The 19541-nt window shown below is 38.7% G+C and overlaps 2 protein-coding genes across 2 annotated transcripts in view; one reads left to right on the top strand and one right to left on the bottom strand.

Moving 5' to 3' along the window:
- Positions 1-1892: 1892 nt before the first annotated feature.
- Positions 1893-12034, bottom strand: SPA17 (sperm autoantigenic protein 17). The gene is made up of 5 exons (XM_079708138.1): positions 11898-12034; positions 10611-10791; positions 6958-7028; positions 5088-5162; positions 1893-2215 (listed from the first exon to the last, which is right to left on the bottom strand). The coding sequence occupies exons 2-5, from the start codon at positions 10762-10764 to the stop codon at positions 2081-2083; spliced, it is 435 nt and encodes a 144-aa protein (XP_079564264.1). The 5' UTR covers positions 10765-10791; positions 11898-12034; the 3' UTR covers positions 1893-2080.
- Positions 12035-12186: 152 nt separating this feature from the next.
- The window catches only part of SIAE (sialic acid acetylesterase), a gene marked incomplete at both ends in the record, with an annotated part of 34307 nt that continues 26952 nt past the window's right edge, over positions 12187-19541 (top strand). Inside the window, 2 exons of the mRNA XM_079707840.1 lie at positions 12187-12253; positions 15855-16016. Coding sequence (XP_079563966.1) covers positions 12187-12253; positions 15855-16016 — 229 coding nt within the window. The remainder of the gene's footprint in view (positions 12254-15854; positions 16017-19541) is intronic.

Raw genomic sequence — 19541 nt, forward strand, 5'->3', positions numbered from 1 at the left:
GGCATTTTAGTATTTGGTGGTTGAGGAGTTGAAGAATTAGCAGCAAAGGAGATTGAGAAGGAGCAGCCAGAGAGATAAGAGGAAAATCAGACACATGCAAATAAAGTATTAATTCATATGTATGGTCCTAACACACCACACACATTCCTCTTCTACCTTCTCCTCTTTCTTTTCCTCCTTCACCAAAAATATCACCATCCCTAGATTTGTGTGTGTGTGTGTGTGTGTTTGTGTGTGTGTGTGTATATACTGACTATATGGAAGGCACAGTTTTAATCACTTCACATGTATATTAGAATTATTGAAAAAGTTAACTGGTATCTTTTTTTGCCCCACTATATATTCACTGGGAAAGAAACTTTTTCTCTTCTGGTCTTCTCTCCAGGACAGGGAAGTCAAGTCTTTGCCTAATTTGGAGTTCCCTTGATAATCTCCCAAGCAGGATGACTTTGTTTGGGGTGGAAAGGGGTTGGATTGGAATAGGTGCTTTGAATGGAATGAAGGAATGAACAGCTGGAATCCTGGAAGCCAGTTGATTTTTTTCTCTCTAAGCCTGGGAGAAGGGGGTTAAGGATGGGTGGAAGGGGTCCATTGGGTATTAGAGACTTGTGTTTAGCTAGCACATAGCTCTCTATTGGCAGTAAGACCTTGGAAGAGGGATGGCTGCCTGGAGGTGAGTGGAGATCAGAGGATGAATGTCACAACCTGGAAATCATTGGCATAAGTCGACTGTATTTGGGTGAAGAAGATCACTTGGGTGAACTTCTGTTGTACAGCCTAATAAAGGCTCTGATAGGAAAGGGCAATCGGGTAACTCAAATGGGGTACCTTTCTGCTTTGCAAAAAGAGAATGTCTGAGCTTAAGACAAGGATCTCAGTGTATGCAGTTGATGTGCATAACATATGGCTGGTTTTAGAAGCTCTTCAAGTCTGAGCCGCCCAAGCATGTTATTGAGCTTTGGGGAATAATGGCTGTGTGACTGTGAACTAAGAGAGGTGTCACCCTAGAACCAAAGCCTGGGACATCCATTGTGGTGCAGACAGGAATATTAACCAGCCAGGACATTACCTCAGTCTGTTGCTCGTAGATGGCAACAACATTAATTAAATGTTAAGACTCCATTTTCTCTCCATATTGTTTTGGGAAGGGAACTGCATCTTTTGGTCTAAGACATGAACCCTGCAGTTTCTTGGATATTCTAGGGTGGGGAAGCCTCAAAAAGGGAAAACTGAACTTTCTAAAAATAAGGCACTGGCAGCTTGAATGGTTCACTGAAAAAAAAAAAAAAAAAAGACATAGGCTCCTGAGTTTGTGAAATAGGTATTATCATTTACACATTAAAGAAACTTGGGAAGTTTTAGCTAAAGAAGAGAGCATTTATGATGTTATGATAACTTCTTTTTTGCAAATGTTATGCATTAGTCTTATTCTGTGTGGTTCTGGAGAGCAAGACAATAAAAAAAAGAAAACTGTCAGCTGCATGAGTGTAAGAGCAGATATTTACTACTAAATCCCAGCACATGAATTGTGTGCAATACATTTTTTTTCAATAAAAGATTGCATACATGACAAATGAAAACCAATGGGTGAAACTTACAGGGAGACAGATTTTTGACTCAACTTATCTTCTAATAATTTGAGTTATTCAAAAACTAAATGGACTATCCTTGAAAAGCAGTGGAATTCTCTACTACTGGGAGTGAAAGAGGAGCCAAAGGACTATTTTTCAGGGATGTGATAGAGAGGAGTTATTCATGAGATAATGGTTAAATCACACAGCCTCTGAGATCTCTGAAAACTCAGATACTCCAGCTTTGTAATTCTAAATCCAAGGGTCTCTAGACGTAGACTTGGGAGAAGTATAAATAAGACTCATGATCTCAGAGAAGTCTTCAAGAGGCATGTGTTCAATGGCACGTTTATTAAACAAGTGCTCACGACAGGTTTTCACAACAGCAACAAATGTTATTTCACTACATCAAATCTCACTTATTAAGAAAAAAAAGACAGTCACAACAAGGTTGATGGATTTGGATTTTTTCGTGTTTTCTGGGGGTAAAGCCAGTCTCCTCACTCGTTTTACTCTGTTTTTTCTTGAAGATCACTTGATTTCATTTTCTTTACCTCCTTTCTGGCTAAGTGTCCCCGGAAGGCTGCTTGGATTTTGAGAGCAGCATTTTCCTCCATGTCCTTGTCTTCTTCAGAAGATTCATTCTCAGAAAGGAGAAAAAGTAAGAGAGTTCTTAAGCATCTCGTATTTTGATGCTATAAAAATAAGTGCATAAACTTAATCAACTTAGGGATGTCACAATCGAGATGGGTTGATTCCTGAAGGAATTTTATATATCATCACGTTGTATATGTACCAAATAGTGAATGCCAAAATATCAGACATCTTGTTTTGTCACTCTTTGATATGTCTCTGCAATAAAGGATCGTTGCCAACTTCTTCCCCGCAAAACAGCTACTATTCAACAGCTTCCTATTTAACATTTTTTTGGGGAAATAAGTGAGAATCCTTGAAGCAGGGTAAAAATGCCAAGAAGAATAGTAAATGTGCTGTTTCAAAATAATCATGATTACACAAAATGGATTATTTTTAATTTCTCAATGATTAGCTAATTAAAATCGTACATTTAAAGTGAAATGCCAAAGAGGAATCCATTTAGTCCAATAAAATCAGTTTTAACATGGTTGGTTGAATTTTTGTACACAGCTTCCTTTTTAAAAAATATTTAGGTATAATTTACAGATAGTGAAATGCACAGATCTTAAGTGTACAGGTCAATAGATATATAGCTTTTAATATATTTTTTTAATTATGAAAGTGATACATATACATTTAAAAACTTAAATACCACTGGTAGTGAAAGTTTTCTCCATCTTCCCAAATCCTATACCTAAAAGGTAACCCATCATTATGCATTGAGTATATATATCCTTCTAAAATTTCTCTATATACAAATGTATTCATATGGGTATATGTTTGCCTTTTTATTAAAAAAATGGGATCATGCTAATCACAATGTTCTGCAGCTACTTTTCCCATGTAACAATGTATCTTGTTTCCCTTTTTCCCTTTTTCTATGTTATTCAGTATATAATTCTGCCCATTCCTATTTTTTTTAATGATACCATTGTAGTCCATTGTACTGATATACTTTGATTTATTTATTCATTCTCCTACTAATGGACCTTTGGGTTGTTCAACCCCCCCTCCCCCCATGACAAAGAGGCAAATCTAGCTCTTAAACTTTAATATGCAAACAGATTGGTATAAAATCCTCTGAGATGATGCCCTAATGTGGGCAAATGAATTATGCTGAAGTTGGAAATCAATGGGCTCTCAATTCAAAGTCATAAAAACCTGTGCAAGGGCACCTATTAAAGATGTAAGGAAATGACACTACCTTCCTTCTTTCCTGACCTCCCACTGCATCTTATGCTAATGTTAGGCTGATTGAGTTGCACTGATATAATTCTGAGATGACTTATAAAGGTTATAAGGTAAACTTATGACCCACTGGGTAGGAAGTAAGGTATTCCTGGAGGGGGATTTCCCATTTTGGGTGTCAATTATTGGGTAACTAACTGGGACATTAATACATGAAAAGAAACTCAGAAGTTTGGCCTTCAACACTGTAGACTGTGAGTTCTTCTTTCTCACTAGGCTTGGTCCTCTTGAATCTGGACTACGAAGCATATAGGCAGTGACATGCTGGTAAATGTTTAACAACTGGCTCTCCAGAAAAAAAAATTGGTCCTGATTTGTAGTATTTATCATGATCTTAATACTCCCACTGTGGCTGATTTCAAGCTATCAAAGTGATATTATTGAACATGGGGTTGTGTACATATGTGCACGATTGTCTCTTAAGAGCTGGCTTTAGCACACCACTGAATACAGGCATCTTTGAGAGTGGACTGAGCCTAACCCATTGTTGCTTGGATGTAGGCTGTCAGGCAGGAAGTCATTTTTGTAGAGCGAAATGCATGGAAGATGAGTAGGACTCATTGTGTAAAGCCATTTTATTTGGCTGTACGCAATTCCCCATGAGCTTCCTTTTGTTATATCTGAACCTTTACCACTGTGTGGTGATGACAGCATCAATTAGTGAAAAGTTCCTGAACTGGAAGGTGAATCCGAAGGATCAAGACTGAGGCTGTATACCCTGAGAAAACCATAATTCAAAAAGACACATGCACCCCCAATGTTCACTGCAGCACTATTTACAATAGCCAGGACATGGAAGCAACCTAACTGTCCATCGACAGATGAATGGATAGAGAAGATGTGGCACATATATACAATGGAATATTGCTCAGCCATAAAAAGGAACAAAATTGGGTCATATGTAGAGACGTGGATGTACCTAGAGATTGTCATACAGAGTGAAGTAAGACAGAAAGAGAAAAACCAATATCGTATATTAACACATATGTGTGGAATCAAGAAAAATGGTACAGATGAACCTATCTGCAAAGCAGAAATAGAGACACAGACGTGGAGAACGAATGTATGGACACCAGTGGGGGGAAGGGGTGGGATGAATTGGGAGATTGGGATTGACATATATACACCACTGTGTATAAACTAGATAACTAATGAGAACCTGCTGTATAGCACAGAGAACTCTACTCTGTGCTCTGTGGTGACCTAAATGGGATGGAAATCCAAAAAAGAGGGGATATATGTATACATATAGCTGATTCACTTCGCTGTACAGCAGAAACTAACACAACATTGTAAAGCAACTACGCCTCAATAAAAAAATTTTAAAGAAAGACTGAGGCTGTGATTTTTGTCTGTTCTTCCCCTTGGGGAGATTTTCCCATCCATAATCTTCTTCCATAATCTTGGAAAATAAGATTTTATTTTTAAGGGGAAGAATGAGTTTTCCTTTATAAGAAGCATGGCTAAAACTGATCCACCAGTTAGTATATCACTGGTGCTAGCTATCTAAAAAGCAAAATCATGATTTTAGCAATATGGATAACAGACTGGATTCATATTTGGAGGATAATTTGAAATTGAGGGATGTCATTCTTTGTAGGAATCCAATAGTACGTGGAAAATATAACTTACTAAGGCTGTCACCTCTTTCATAGATGTCTGAGACTTTTCTTTTCCAGGCTCACATTTCTCCAGTGGTTCTTGCTCCTAGAGAGGAGAGGGCCAAATAGACAATGTTTCCAAAACAGTAAAGTCTTGGATCAAACTGCTTAAAGGTAATTAAATATTACTTTAAGTTATTGATAAGTGGTGGGAATTAAACACATATTTTTTAACAAGGAAAGTAGGTTGGGAAAAGGGATAAAAGAAAACTCTCAAGGGAATATGCATAAACAAATATTAAAGACTAAGGAATTGGTTAAAAAAAGTTTGATCTTTTGCTTTTGGAATGTGTATAATATTGTTTTATATTAAAAACAAACCATTGTCTTATACTAAAAGTTTATATGATGCTGTAATGAATCCTGAACAAGGAGTAAAAAAGAGGTGCCAATAGTTTCTCAAACAGGAATGAAATAAATGCTATTGTATTCCATAGTATGAGGTCAAGTTGACTTTTTAATGATGTTTGTAGATTAAAAACTGAGTCAAAGAAGGAAATTTTGCTGTAGGGAAGGATTTAAATAGAAAAAAGGGAAACCAGCTCCATCTATTTTGACATGGTTACTGAAATATTACTCCAGAATAGAAGCATGGTTAACTCACAACCTTATGGGAAGAGCTTCTTTAATTCATAAAACGTAAATTTAAGGACATATAAGCTAATCAAATAAAGCCGTTAGAATTCAAAAGAGAAGAAAAACCACTCTAAAATTGCTACGTGAATAAGATTTAAAATTTTTCAACATTATTCCTTTTATTTCAATAAAACATGAACACAGAGAATCTAGTTAAATGGAAATAAACAGAACACCCTCATATCTGGCAGGCACAGATGGATGGAAATTCACTTGAATTCATGGAATAAGTGACAGGGGGATTTCCTCAGGAAATCCCCCAAATCTACTGTGCAACACCATCAAAATTTGACCTTTGTTAACTCCTTTTAATTCTAATATCTGCTGCTGCTTCATGGCTAATGTATTATCATACTTGCCTAGAGTACTGCTTCTCAGACTTTAATGTACCTACAAGTTACTTTGTGGATCTTGTTAAAATTTAACCTCTGATTTGTAGACCTGGGGTAGAGCTGGAGATTGAATTTCCACCAAGTTGCCAGTTGGAGGCAATGACGCTGGATCACACACAGCCTTTCTCAACCGGTGTTCCTCATTGGGATCATAGAACACAGAATTCTTGAAGTGATTATTTTTCTCAATTTTCCAAAGGATGGTACATAAATAGAATCATTCTAGATACAAAGAAGAGACATTGATTCCTTACGTGCAATGGATGCCTTTGGCTTAGGGCTTAATTATTTTGAGATGTCTTGGTTGAGAAAGATTGGCTCTGAGAATGCTGCTAAAGAGAAGATGGATTTTTTCTCTGAACAGATTGGCTTAATAGAGAAGACTCTACACCATTATCATCTTTAATTCTAATCAGTCTTTTGTAAGACGTCAATGATAATGAACTAATTGGACAAACAGCGTTTTATTTTATGAAATATCATTCATTAATTCAACCAATATTTATTGTGTATCTGCTATTGATAAGCACTGTGATACTCAATAACATTGGAACAACAAATGAAAGTAATTATACTATCACTTTCAAGTACATACTTCCTGTTGATCATCTCTAAATTTAAGCTAAGTACTGTACACGATTCAGATACCTTAGAAAAGAATTTCTTGCCAGAAAGAACAGCACAATCAAAAAGGTTTCATAAGATATTTGTGATGCCTCTCACAATATTCATGATTTTGGGAGATCCCAATAATCTCTGTATTGGAGACAAGGAGAAGAATTAACCAAATCCAATAGCTTCACGGGACTATACCTTGAATGCATGGTTGTTGTAGAAGCGGTCATCTACCTTAGTCCCCCATTCTGCTGGATCAAAGTTGGTTTCTAAATAACAAAAATATAATAATTTCAGACTTACTTTGAGTTCATTAAAGTAAATGTAGACTAGTAACGTAAAATGTTTTCTTTTTCAAATTATAGGTCCTTTACTGCCAGTCGAAAATTTTATTGACGTTGTACACAGCCTACTGCTGTAGATATAACCAGTGATTATTAAATATATGATGATGAATTAAACATTAGATGAACCCTTGAGGATATTTAGAAAGGCAGTTAAAAAACCTAATTGCTGCTTTCAGAGTTTACAGTAAAATGGGAGAGACAGAGAACAAATGTTAATACTTAAATATAAGTACAGAAATTTATCATTATATAATTATGGAAACTTATTATGTATTAGCAAACATGGGGGAAAATGTAAAAAAAATAAATGTTAAACAGTAAGGAAGTTTGGAAAAGTGAAGGATGGGAGAAGTTTTTAAAAATTAGGTATATTATGCAGTCAGTTGACATAGAAGTATTTAAGCAGAATTTTTCTTTAACTTTTCATTATGAAGAATTTCAGACTTAGAAAGGAGAATAATAACAAATTTTCATGAGCACATTACTCAGATTCAACAATTATAATCTCATGATTGATCTTATTTTATTTGTAACTTCACTCACTTTCCTGCCCTTTCTTCTGATTATTTTCAAGCCAATCCCAGGCATCCTACTATCTTATCTACAAATACTTGCTTCAGTATGCGTCTCTAAGATATAAAGCCACAATACCATTATCACACCTAAAACTACTAACAATAATTCCTTAATATCATCAACTATCCAAATTTCTCCCATTGTCTAATATATTTTTGTTTATTTATTTTTTTACTGCTGATTTGTTCAAACCAGGACCCAAACAATGGGCACACACAGCCTTTTGTTATGTCTTTTAAATCTCTTATAATTGAAACCTCCCTACCTCCCACCCCACATTTTTTTCCTTGCAATTTATTTGTTGAGGAAATTGAGTCATTTTTCCTTTGGAGTTTTCCACAGTTTAGATATTTCTGATTTCATTCCCACTATGATTTTTTTTACCAAGTTCCTCTGCCTTTGAATTTCCTGTAGATTGCTAGTTAGATCTATAGGTCTTATCTGATTCAGGTTTGAGTTTTTTTTTTTCAAGAATACTTCATAAGTAGTGCGGTATAATTCTGCCAGGAGATATATAATATCTGGTTGTTTCTCTTTATACAATTTTTATGGGCCCATTGATGATGACTGCTTAGGTCATTTCTTTAGGGTTGCAAAATGGCAATGTTCTAATTTGATCATTACTTCTTTATTTCTGGAGGACTCAATAAAAAATACTTTCCCTGTTTGGTTACCCTGAAATACAGTTCTTACATAAAAGGCAGGTTAAAGGTATGATTCTTTTCCTTTATTTACCAGTTTTCAGATTAATCAGTTGGTTCCTTAGGATCCTCTCAATGAGATTTCTTGTTTTTTTTTTTTAGTAAATAATTATGAACTAATGAATATTTAACAAATTGAATGAATTTCAATCCACTGCATTTATTAATCTTCTTGATGCTCTAATTGTCCAAAATTGGCCAGTAGGAGCTTATCCAGGTGCTCAGATGTTCCTGAGTCCTTTGGAAACAACTCATAATCTTTGATAGTTTTCTTATTTTCTGGTATGGCAAGGTGTTGAGGCTCATCTTGTATATTTCCTGCCCAGTTTATGGGATTGGTTAGTTCTCCAAGAAGCTCTGGTTCCTGGAAGATGGTAGCTGGAGGCCAAAGTCTAGGGACTAGGTGCTCACTGGTACTGGGTTGGTCATTGTTTTGAGGCCTTTAAAAAATACAGAGAGCTAGAAAATATACTTTCACTTTTCAAAGAGAAAATATATCATGAAGTCTGATGATATTTTTCAATTCAAATTTAGAATGATGGGATTTTATTAACTTCTTTCATTTTTATATTTGTATGTCATTTTTCTTACACTAAAAATCCTATTCCTAATAACAGTAGGATAGTTACTTATTTGCTATGTTCTACAATATATAAAAAATTACAGAAAAACTGCACTATAATATTATTAAATGTTATTATTTTCAGTGATAACTGAAAACAATTTAAGATTTTTTTTTAAAACTTCATTTTGTTTTTAGGCTATATCCACCAGGAATGCACAAAGTACTGTGTTATAAAGTCTCTTGAAATAATTCTTTTTTGTGCGGTTATGTTACCCATTTAATACTAGTTAGGTTCATTTGTTTCACTTTGCTTCTAAATTTAGAAATTGCTTAACAATTTAAAATTTTAATTCTATTTTATAACTATGTGAAACATATATGATTTTGAATTTAAGATGTATTCAGACAAGTCTAGCTTCTATCCTGTTCCCTCTGCTCTCTGTTCCTTCTTCTGCTAGAGGTGAATGTTTTTTTGCTTTTTTTTTTTAGAGGTAAATGTTAATTTTTTAAAGATTTATTCTTCTATTTAAAAAATATAAATGAACGGTTATGTATTCATATCAACACCTCTTTGTTAGATAATTGGTAGTATACTAAAAACATTTTTTTCCACCTTACTTTTTTCACTTAATATATCTTGAGGGTCACTGCATAACATCATAGAGATCTTCCTTGTTCCATTTTTGTTTGTTTGTTTACAGCTATACATTAATCAGTAGTGTAGATGTACTCAAGTTATTCAAAAAATCCTCTATGATGAATATTTGGGTTGCTTCCTCAAGTAACAATAAATTGTAAAATGATTAAAAATGGAATGTTTATTTGCTTGTGACTATTTCTAGTCACCTTTACTACTCTGTTGGAATACTGTAATCAAAAGTAATGATGACAGCTTAAACAAAATGGTTGTTATAGTCAAGGTTTTTAATAGAAACTTATAGCTGTAATAATTCTCATTTTGACCAGTGGGTCAGGTCTTGATTGTCATGAACCTTCAAGGCTGGGAATTTGGAAATTTTATTTATGGAAGTGAAGAAACTCTGCTTTGGCTCTCACCCAAAGAGTCACTGTTGGCAGGAATCTTAGTCTCTGGACAGGATGGGACCTTGGAAATATAGAAAAAGAATATAAATTACCTTCCCAAGCTGGAAGTTCACTTTTCAAAGCAGTTTTTCTCTGTACCTTTATTGAGGAACAGTTTCATATACCCCTGTGAATACCAACTTATTGAATCTAAGGAGTATAGAATTATTTTTTTACAACACTTAATAATACTTTCAAGTAAAAAGAGTCAAAATGTAAAGAAAACCATAAACTCTCCTCCCAGGAAGAATAGACAGTCAACCGCCTGTGAGGCATAGGAACAGCATGCTGGAAAACAGACAGCTAGAGTGGGTGCTCTCCTGAGGTCCCCTTCCACCCCACGTGTCCCTGAGAAATACAAAGAAGAAGGTCTGAGTGATAAACAGTAATCTTCAATAATGTGAATTAAGAGAGCCTGTCAAAAAGGCACATGCTGTTTCAAATAGCAAGAACTGTTAGTTGAAGATACCTGCCCCATAAAGGCTTTCTGTGGAATAGAAATGGTCTTAAGCAGGTCTCACCATAATCAAATGCTTAGTCTCTTATTTTTTTAAAAATTCCGATTTTAAAAAAGCTTACTCTCTCTTTTCTCTAGAAGATTATCAAAATATGCTGCTGCAAAAGCTGGTATATTGTCTGGTTGCTCCCTCAGAATCTCGCGTGTGAGCCCTTCAAGAAGATTCCGAAATCCTTGTGGAATTCGGTAGTGGGTGCTGGAGAATGGAATCGACATCTCCTTGGGAAGAACTGCCTATTGTACCTAGAGATTCATTAAAGAATACTGTCTTTAAATTTGTCTGATTTTACTTATATAATCACAACTATGACAACAAATTACTTCTGAGACTCCAAATTTCTGGACTTCAATCCTTTTTTTCCCCAACACAGCCCAAGTCCATCCATTTCTTCCAAAGAGTTTTGAATTTTTCCATTATTAGAATATTAAAAATATTTAATAGGTGAAATTACTTTTTAAAAATTACAAAAATCAGAGATTTTCACTGTAATACAAAGTACTTTTTCCTCTCCCTCCCTCTTTGTCTTTAAAATGGCAATTTTTCCTATCCCACAGGAATTTAGAGAGAATGATTGTTAAAAATTCATCTTAAATTGCCGAAAAGACCCTGTTTAAGGTCTAAAATTAAAAAAAGAGAGAAAAAAACCTAGTCCTTGTTATAGAAATTAATTTGTCGAGTGAATAAGTTTCACACTTAGTCGTTCCCTTAGCTTCCACTTCTGAAGCATGACCTACAATGCCTCTTTGAAGCATCTATATACTCTGGAAGGGGCAGTGGGGGCAGAGCGGCTGGGGGCAAGGTCATGATTCTGCAGTTCCAGCCTGCAAAGTTTGGGGATGCTTACATTTTCTGGTTTTGTCTCGACCCGGTCTTCTCTTCCTGTCTTGGAATACAAGGGTCAGATAAGGATAGCTGCTAAGCAGCGGGTTGGGCTACTGAGTCTGCAAACAACACTCAGGGACCTGGCCTGTTTGTGAGAGTGTCAATGCCGAATAAGGCCGGAAGCCGTGGTAGGGGTCTAGGTGGGGGACTAGTCGGTTTAATGAGGCCGAATCTATAGAGTTTTTCCTTCCTTTTTTGAGGGAACAGGGAATGAGGCATTGAGTCATTCTAGGGTTGTGAAAAGGAAAAGACTCTGAACTAACGTGGGGAGTGGAGGGCGGTCGGAGGGGGAACACAGGTCTAGTCGGGGGCGGCACGGCGAGGATCTGGGATTTCGGACTTGCTGCTTGGCTCCCAGTCTGCCGAAGGCTTCCCGAAATGCGGCGGGGATCCTGAGAGAATATGAGAGGCGAAGGGAAAAGGCGAGGCCTCGATTTCGGAAAGGAAATGGGGTAAACCGCCTCACCTCTTAGGTCTCTCAGAGCTGGAGCCGATGGTTCAGGTTGTGTCTTCTTGTTGCCGGGAAACCGTGTTTTGTTGTTTTTTTTCCATTCAACTACGGCGGCCGAGGAGAGGCACGAGCCCTCCCGAAGGCCGCGGACAGCTTCGCGGACTGAAGGGCCTGGGAAGGGCGGAGTCAGGCCTTTTCCGCCTTGAGCAGGCCCCGCCCCCACGGCCCCGTCCATGATGGCGGCCCCGTCCCTGACGGCGTCCCCGCCCCGAGGCCTGCGCTAGGGTGAGGGCTCCTCACAAACATGGTCGCGCCGGGATTTCTGTTTGGGCTCGTGCTGCCGTTACTCCTGCGGGCCGACGCAAGTGCAGGTGAGGCGGCCGGGCTCGGCCCGACCCCTGCCCGTCCGTCAGCCTGCGCGGGCTCCGAGATCCCGCGTCCTCCGCAGGACCGCCCCCCCGCGCCCTTCTCTCTAGCTCCGGGAAGGAACCCCGGGTAGGAGCCGGGTTCCACCACCCAGGCCTCTGTTGCGGGTGTCCGCTGGGCAGGGGCCCCGGCATGTCCGCTTCCTCCACTCCCTTCCACCGCCCCTATGATGCAGCATGTGGGGCAGCGGGAGAGTTGGGTTTATCTAAGGAGGGGAGGCCCAAATGTGCCCAGACCGAGGCCCTCAGTGTCTGAATAATTGCAGGGGAGCTCGAAGGGGAGGGGGCGAAGCTAGTTAGATAATATTTGGAAACTGGTGACTGAGTCATCCAAAACATTTCAGTGCTGCCCCCTCAGTGGTGCCCCTGGGGAGGGTTTGCTTCAGGCTGGGTTGCTTGGGGGAATTAAATTTTCCTAGTTTAAGTGGTGATTAGGGCTAAGACATACAACCCCCTCACTAGCTCAGAGTATGGAAGACTCATCTTTGATTCCTGCTGCAGCTCGCAGACACTGGTGGTGGGATAATATGCATGGCATTGGGGAGGAGGATGACCCACTTTGACTATTGTCCAGCTCATATCGTGTCATTTGAATACCCCAGACTGGATGCTGGGTCACAGAAAAGAAATGAAAGTTGAGGTGGGAGAACAGAGTGCAGAAAAATGACTGCACTACCTAAGAACCTGCAAAGTACCCAGATGCAGACAAACTGCAGCCCCTAAGTGGTTTTTCAGCGTTTAACAAAAGTGTAAACTAGCAGCACTTTATATCATTTCCTGACTCATCCCCACTTAGTGACCTTTGAGTCCAGTATATGAGGTGGGGAGAAGGGAAAGAGGAGAATAGGGCCCTTATTCTATTAATTTTTTTGTTAAAGGCTGTTAACTTTAACATCACTATTTTATCTTTGCCTTTGGGTCATACTGTTACATCACCTTCATTAACAATGACTTTATTTTTTAATTTATTAATGCTCTAAATTTTCTTCCCTTATTTGGTTGCATATCCTGACTTCTTTCCTTCAAATCATTCCCCCTGTGCTCATGTTTATCACGTAATAGTTGAAATGTGCAAACATGTATGTAGCAATGATAAAATGAACACCCAGAGGCGCTTCACCCAACTTAAGAACTAGAACGTTGCCAGTTTTATTGAGATTCCATGGGTATTCCTCCCTAGTGCATCCACCAGTTCCTCACCAGAGGTAACCACTGTCCTAATTTTGTCAGTCTACTTTTAACTTCCCAAAACACTAATTCCTGTTTTTCTACTCCAACACCCAAAGAAAACATTGAAGACCTAAAAAAAAAAAAATCAAATGTTGTGTCTTTTATTTGAAAAAAACAATTACCAGGCCCACCTCATTTCTTGTTCTCCTGTTTGGTCCATTGCTCAATTCCTTGGTAATGTTCCACTGTCTATTCTTATCAGCTTGGAATGTGAGCTTTATAAGAACAGGGAATATGACTTGTCTTTGATTTACCACCAGTATCTAACTGTGGCACAGTGGAAATTGCAGTGACTTTGGAATCAGGTGGCTTGATTTCTTGTCCTGTCTTAAACTACCTATGTGATTTGAGGCCAAAGAAGTTTAACATCTGTACTGTGTTTAGCTTTCTGCCTGACACAGTTACTCTTCCCAGGAGAATGTAAGCTCCCTGCTGGCAAGGATTTTTGCCTGCTTTTTTTTTTTCTTTCTTTCCCTGTTACATCCTCAATGCTTAAAATCGTGCCTGGCACACAGTAGGCATCTTTAAGTATTTGTTGAATGAATTAATGTGCAAACTATTTAAAAAAATTACCTAATCTACTTGGGTCTCAGTTTGTTGATCAGTAAATAACGTGATTATACCCCAGGGTGTAAAAGATTCTTTCCACCGCTAAAATTCTTTAACTCAGAATAGGGCCATGCACAAAGAGGTTCAGTGAATGTGTGTTGTCGAAAACAGAGTGACTGGGAAAAGTATTTTCCCCAACATTTGAGAAGGTGGCTGCACACCTCCAGAGCCCCTTATTCGCCTGGGCTCATGCCTGCGGCAGCCAGTTTTCTTCAATCCCTTCCTCACCCCATGCTCTTTCTGCTCAGCTCTTAGGCCTTTGGTTTTCAGGTTTTGTTCCATATAAAACACTTACCCAAGACAAGGCCTTCCCACACATGCGCCTCTTCCCTTCCCTCCAACGTGCTTATGCAATTCTGGGCTGTTGTAGTCTCTTCTTATAGCGTTTTGCTCCTGGTAGCTGTGCATCTCCAGCCCAGTGGGTCTTCTGGATGATCTTTGATTGTCATGTAGGTTTTATGATGGAACAAACTCCTAAGAGAGAGCTGAGGATGTCTAGGGACTGGGTTGTTATTCGAAGTGCAGGAAAAATAGGCCACCAAGTCTGTGTAGGAGACCCCATTAGCTGTGCTGCCCTGTTAAGTATAGCCTAAGGGGCTGTCATCATTGTAGCTTCCAGGGGGGAAAATGTCAACTTTGTTAGTTCTGATTCTCTTTCCTGCCAATCATTTTTGTTTAAAACCCTTTTTAAAAATCTTTTTTGTTAATTATTTTCTTCTAGGGAGTTTTGTCTGTTTTGTTCAGACAAATTGGGATGTAACTTAAAAAAGTTTTTTTTCCCCCTTACGAAGTTTTGATGAGGAACCCACTGAGATAATTTGGATAGATGCTTGTTATTAATAAAATACTTCGATATAGGCTGGATGTTAAAAATAGGAATGATATCGTTAAAGTGAATTCTTATTCAGTCTTGTTAGTGACTGTCTAGAATAGAATCCACGGTTTCAAGTGCTCGTTCTCTTTTTGTATAATTTAGCTTGTGAAATGGGCGAATTGCAACAAAAGACCTTTTGTTCAGACACTTTGACCTTCTGTCTCTCACTGACGTTATTTTTTGCATCTTAATTTATCTGAATTTACCTTAGAAGGAAGCAGACTTGTTGCAGATATTCATAAATGTTTATTTAGAATTTTCAGTGGGTTGTCAAAAAACACGATACGGAGAATTATTGAGGGAAATTGACACTGAGAGGATGGAAAAGGGGAGATAGAGTGGGGAAAAAGTTTAGAAAAGGCTGTGTTGAAGAGAGGCAGCCTTCTTTATTCCCAGCTATGAGGAGCGGGAGTGGTAATGGGAAGGAGGGAAAGGAAGTGGTTTATTTTTCTCATAAATACCATCTGTGAGGTGCATAAAAAGAGCATTTTGGTGATTTTGGGAGGAGGGAGTCAAGCGTTTGGGCCAAGACTGAGAGCAAAGGAAGATGAAGAGCTTTGAAGGGGAGGAGGCTTGTGGTAAATGGGTTGCCCTAGGCTTTTTGAGTTTTCCTTATTGGTCATCTTGTACTGTGATGCATATTGCTGGAAACTGTTCTTGTTATGTTGCTTAGCTAATTAGGAGGAATAAGCTCTCATTTTAGAAAATTAAAAGGACTGGTTATCTTCAAATTCTCATGTATTAAGACTGTATGTTCCTTGCCATTTAACCAGATTCAATCTGGTGATGAATCTCTCCAACGATGCTCTCCTAAGTGTTTGCTAAATTTTTTAGATGTTGGTTTTCGCTTTGCCTCCTACATCGATAATTACATGGTGCTGCAGAAGGAGCCTGCAGGGGCAGTGATTTGGGGCTATGGAGTATCCGGAGCCACAGTGACAGTGACTCTGTCCCGAGATCAGGAAACCATCATGAAGAAAGTGACCAGTGTGAAAGGTAAGACAGGCCATCCTCCGCTCAGCTTTTGTCTTCTTCTGCCACCTGCTGGATGATCTGAAAATGAATGCTAATAGTCTAGCTCAGGTTATCCATCCATCATCCATCGATCCATCGATCCATCCATCCATAAAAGTTCTCTGAGTATTTACCATGTACACTGAGGATGCAAAGAAAAATAAGACCAAGTCAAAGTCCCTGTCCTCAAGGAGCTCATGGAATAATGGGAATAGACACCAAGCCATGTAGTGCAGTGTGATAGGTGCTCTGGTGGAGGTGGATATGGGGTATCATGGGATACAGAAGAGAAACATCTAACTCAGATTGAATGGTAAGGGAAGGTTTCCACTGAAGGTGACATTTGAACTGAATCATATATAAAAGAGAGGTAGTATTGAGGAGGGGTTAAGAACCTAGGCTCTGGAACTCACCATCCCCATTCAGACCCTGACTGTCGCTTAATGGCTATATAACCTTGGACATGTAATTTAACATCTCTGTGTCACAATTTCTTTATTTGTATAGCAGTGATAATATTTAGGATTATTGTGAGGGTTAAATGAATTAACATATCTAACGTGCTTAAAACGGTGCCTGGCACACAAAAAGTACTGAAGAAGGGTTAGCTGTTGTTAGTTTTGTTACTATTATTATTATAATATTTAGTCAGTCACTCAAATATTTACTGAGTGCCTACTAAGTGCCAGATACCGTGCCAGGTACTGATTATGCAGTGATGAGCAAAACAGATGTGGTCTCTCCCCTAATGAAGCTTATGGACTTGAGGAGAGACAGAAAAATAAGAAGCAATTACAGTTAAGTGTAGTAAGTGCCACAGTTGGGAAGTATAGAGTGCTATGGGAGTGCTTAAGAGGGAAAATTAACTTAGTCTAAGGCTTATTTTGAAAGGTGAGCAGGGCGAGCCAGGTAGAGGGAATAGCCTGGGCAAAGGCATGGAGGCGTGAGTGAGCCTGGGTCACTGGAGGAATGACAGGCAGGTTGGTTTGTCTGGACCACTGGGGTGTGTGACCGGTGGTGGATGGCAGGCAGGAGATAAGGTTGGAAACGTAGGGAGGCTAGTTTGTCGTTGCTATGGAGCATACACCGTACTTTGGATAGATGGATTTTAAGCAGCAAAATAACACTGTCCAATCTGTGTTTTAGAAAGATTACTCTGGCACCACTGTGGAAGAAGGATAGGAGATGCATGAAACTAGAGGCGGTGGGACCTGTTAGCAGGCTGTTATGATATTTAGGCAATAGACATTGAAGGCTTGACCCCAAATAGTGGCTAATTCTCAAATAGGTGAGAATTAGCAATTAGCAGGCTTCACCGAGCAGAGACGTCCTAAAAGGAGTCTCTGTCTAGAAGAGATAAAGATGTAAAAAAAAAAAAAAAAAAAAAAGAGAGAGAGAGAGAGATGTATAAGAGAGCGTGGGGAGGAGTTCAGAGTTACTGGATGCAGGAAGGTGTGTTCAGGGCTGGGTCAAGTGGAGACCTGGTTGTGTCTTAGTTAGAGGTAACTAGGGAGCTATGGGATGTTGAGGTGAGAGTCAGGTGAGGAGGTTTCTCTGGGGGGGTGGAGTTAATGTGGAGGCTGGTGGTTTGACAGGGACTTGAATATATATGTGACAGCGAAGCTTGTGGAAATTTTATTGGCCCCTGAAAACAAGGATTACCTGATTCGTTTTGTCAATATACGGGACTGATACCCAATCCAGAGCGATCCAGATGCTGGTGCAGACTTTTAATAATTCATTTCCATTCAGCAAACATTAAGAACTACTAAGTACCAGGCATAGATGCAAGGTAAGTGCTTCTAGTTCTTGGGTTTTAAGACTTTTTAAGGTAAGAAGCTTATTGGGTGAAATGCAGAGACCTGAAAGGGAAACTTAAGCTGATTGAGAAGTTGTTCTCTGTTAGATTTAAATGCTATTGGCGACTTGTAGGATGCACCGAAAATGAAGAATTCAGGAGACTAGCAGTGCTTTCTTTTTGTGTTGTGTCTATCTCAGAAATGAGCAGTACGGAGTACAGATAGTGGTACTCTCAGTAAAAAGACATTGATTTAGAGATCTAAATAATTGATGTAATTGTTTAAAAACAATAAATAGGATTTCCTTAGTGCTAAAAAATAGCATTACCAGTAAATATTTAGGAGACAGAGACCGTATAGTGTCGTAGAAATAGAGAAAGCACATAATACATAGCATTTCAGTTTTTAAAAATGTTCTTATGCATTATTTTTAGTTTATTCCCTTTCATGGCTGTTGCAGGGCCAATAGTTGGAGTGTCCAGAGACGAGACAAAAGGGTAGGTGGTGACGAGAAGGAATAAAAGGTAATAATTAGGGGATGAGCCCCTCTTATTTTGAGTTCAATTCTATAAACATCAACCGGAGGCTTATTATGTATAAAACACTGAGCTAGCAAGCCTAGAAAATACAAGGAAGAATGTGCCCACCCTCCAAGAACTCACTGTCTCATGCTGTCCTTTCACATTTAGCAATTTAGGTTCAAGTAATGCTTCAGTTGCTTCACTGCAAAGTGATGCTTCGTTTGGAGTTAAAATATCCAGCAGCAACTTAAGGGAGCCAAGTGATTCGTGGACTCTTGAGGTAATTTTACAGGAAAAGAGATTGTTATTGGTGGGGTGGCGGGTAGATCTATTTGTTAGGCTCTCCATGCTGGCTTGGGAGAGAAGAAAGGCACTGTGGTTTATACAGATCCACAAACCTACTTCAGTGGACAGCATGCTCTGTCCTGCCCATGAAGCAAAATGGATAAAATGTTATTTGGAATAAAAGAGATAGACATGTAAGAAATTTCACAGGACAGCAAAGAAAATGTTTCTCAAAGGAGATACTATAGGGCATATTGAAGGGTTGACTTCTATTTAAATTTTGATGATGACTCTGGGACTTTCAGCCAGACTCTCTGTCTCTGTTAATATTTAACTTATTACCTATAATCCCCTAGGTGCCCACAGCAAAGTGGAATTTAACAATGTAAAGGTTTTTGTCCAGCAGACTGACACTTAAGCATTGGGAAAATTAAAACCTGAGGGATGACTTGGAATATGGTCAGGTTCTGGGCCTGTTCAAGCCATGTTGTCAAGTGATGCATGATGATTCTCTCAGACACAAGGAGTAAAATTGGGGCAAATAGTCTATATCCTCTCACTTTGACACACATGGGGGATGCATATGTAGGTGATAAACTGAAGGTGTATCTGTCTGAATTTGTCATGATTGAGGCAAATAGAAAATACAAAAGGCCTAAACCTCTTACCAAATTAAAAATCTCCTGGTTGCAGTGTTAGCGCACGTGCTAGTTTTCTATGCCACATAATAAGTTACCACAAACATAGGTGCTTAAAACAACACACTTTTACTATCTCACAATTTCTGTAGATCTGAAGCCTGACCATCATTTATCTGGGTTCTCAGAGTTTCAGAAGGCTGAAATCAAGGTGTTGGCTGGGCTACATTCTCATCCAGAGGCTCGACTAGGGAATGATTCGCT

Source organism: Hyperoodon ampullatus (genome assembly GCF_949752795.1).
Source record: "Hyperoodon ampullatus genome assembly, chromosome: 7".
Taxonomy (NCBI): domain Eukaryota; kingdom Metazoa; phylum Chordata; class Mammalia; order Artiodactyla; family Ziphiidae; genus Hyperoodon; species Hyperoodon ampullatus.

What these genes read in the sequence shown, in the direction of transcription:
- SPA17 (XM_079708138.1), bottom strand. Translation starts at nt 10,764, where the DNA reads ATGTCGATTCCATTCTCCAGCACCCACTACCGAATTCCACAAGGATTT. An exon ending in ACAACAACCATGCATTCAAG is followed by an intron (nt 5,163 to 6,957) that starts GTATAGTCCCGT and finishes TCTCCTCTCTAG; the next exon opens with GAGCAAGAACCACTGGAGAA. An exon ending in TGAAAGAGGTGACAGCCTTA is followed by an intron (nt 2,216 to 5,087) that starts GTAAGTTATATT and finishes CTCCTTTCTGAG; the next exon opens with AATGAATCTTCTGAAGAAGA.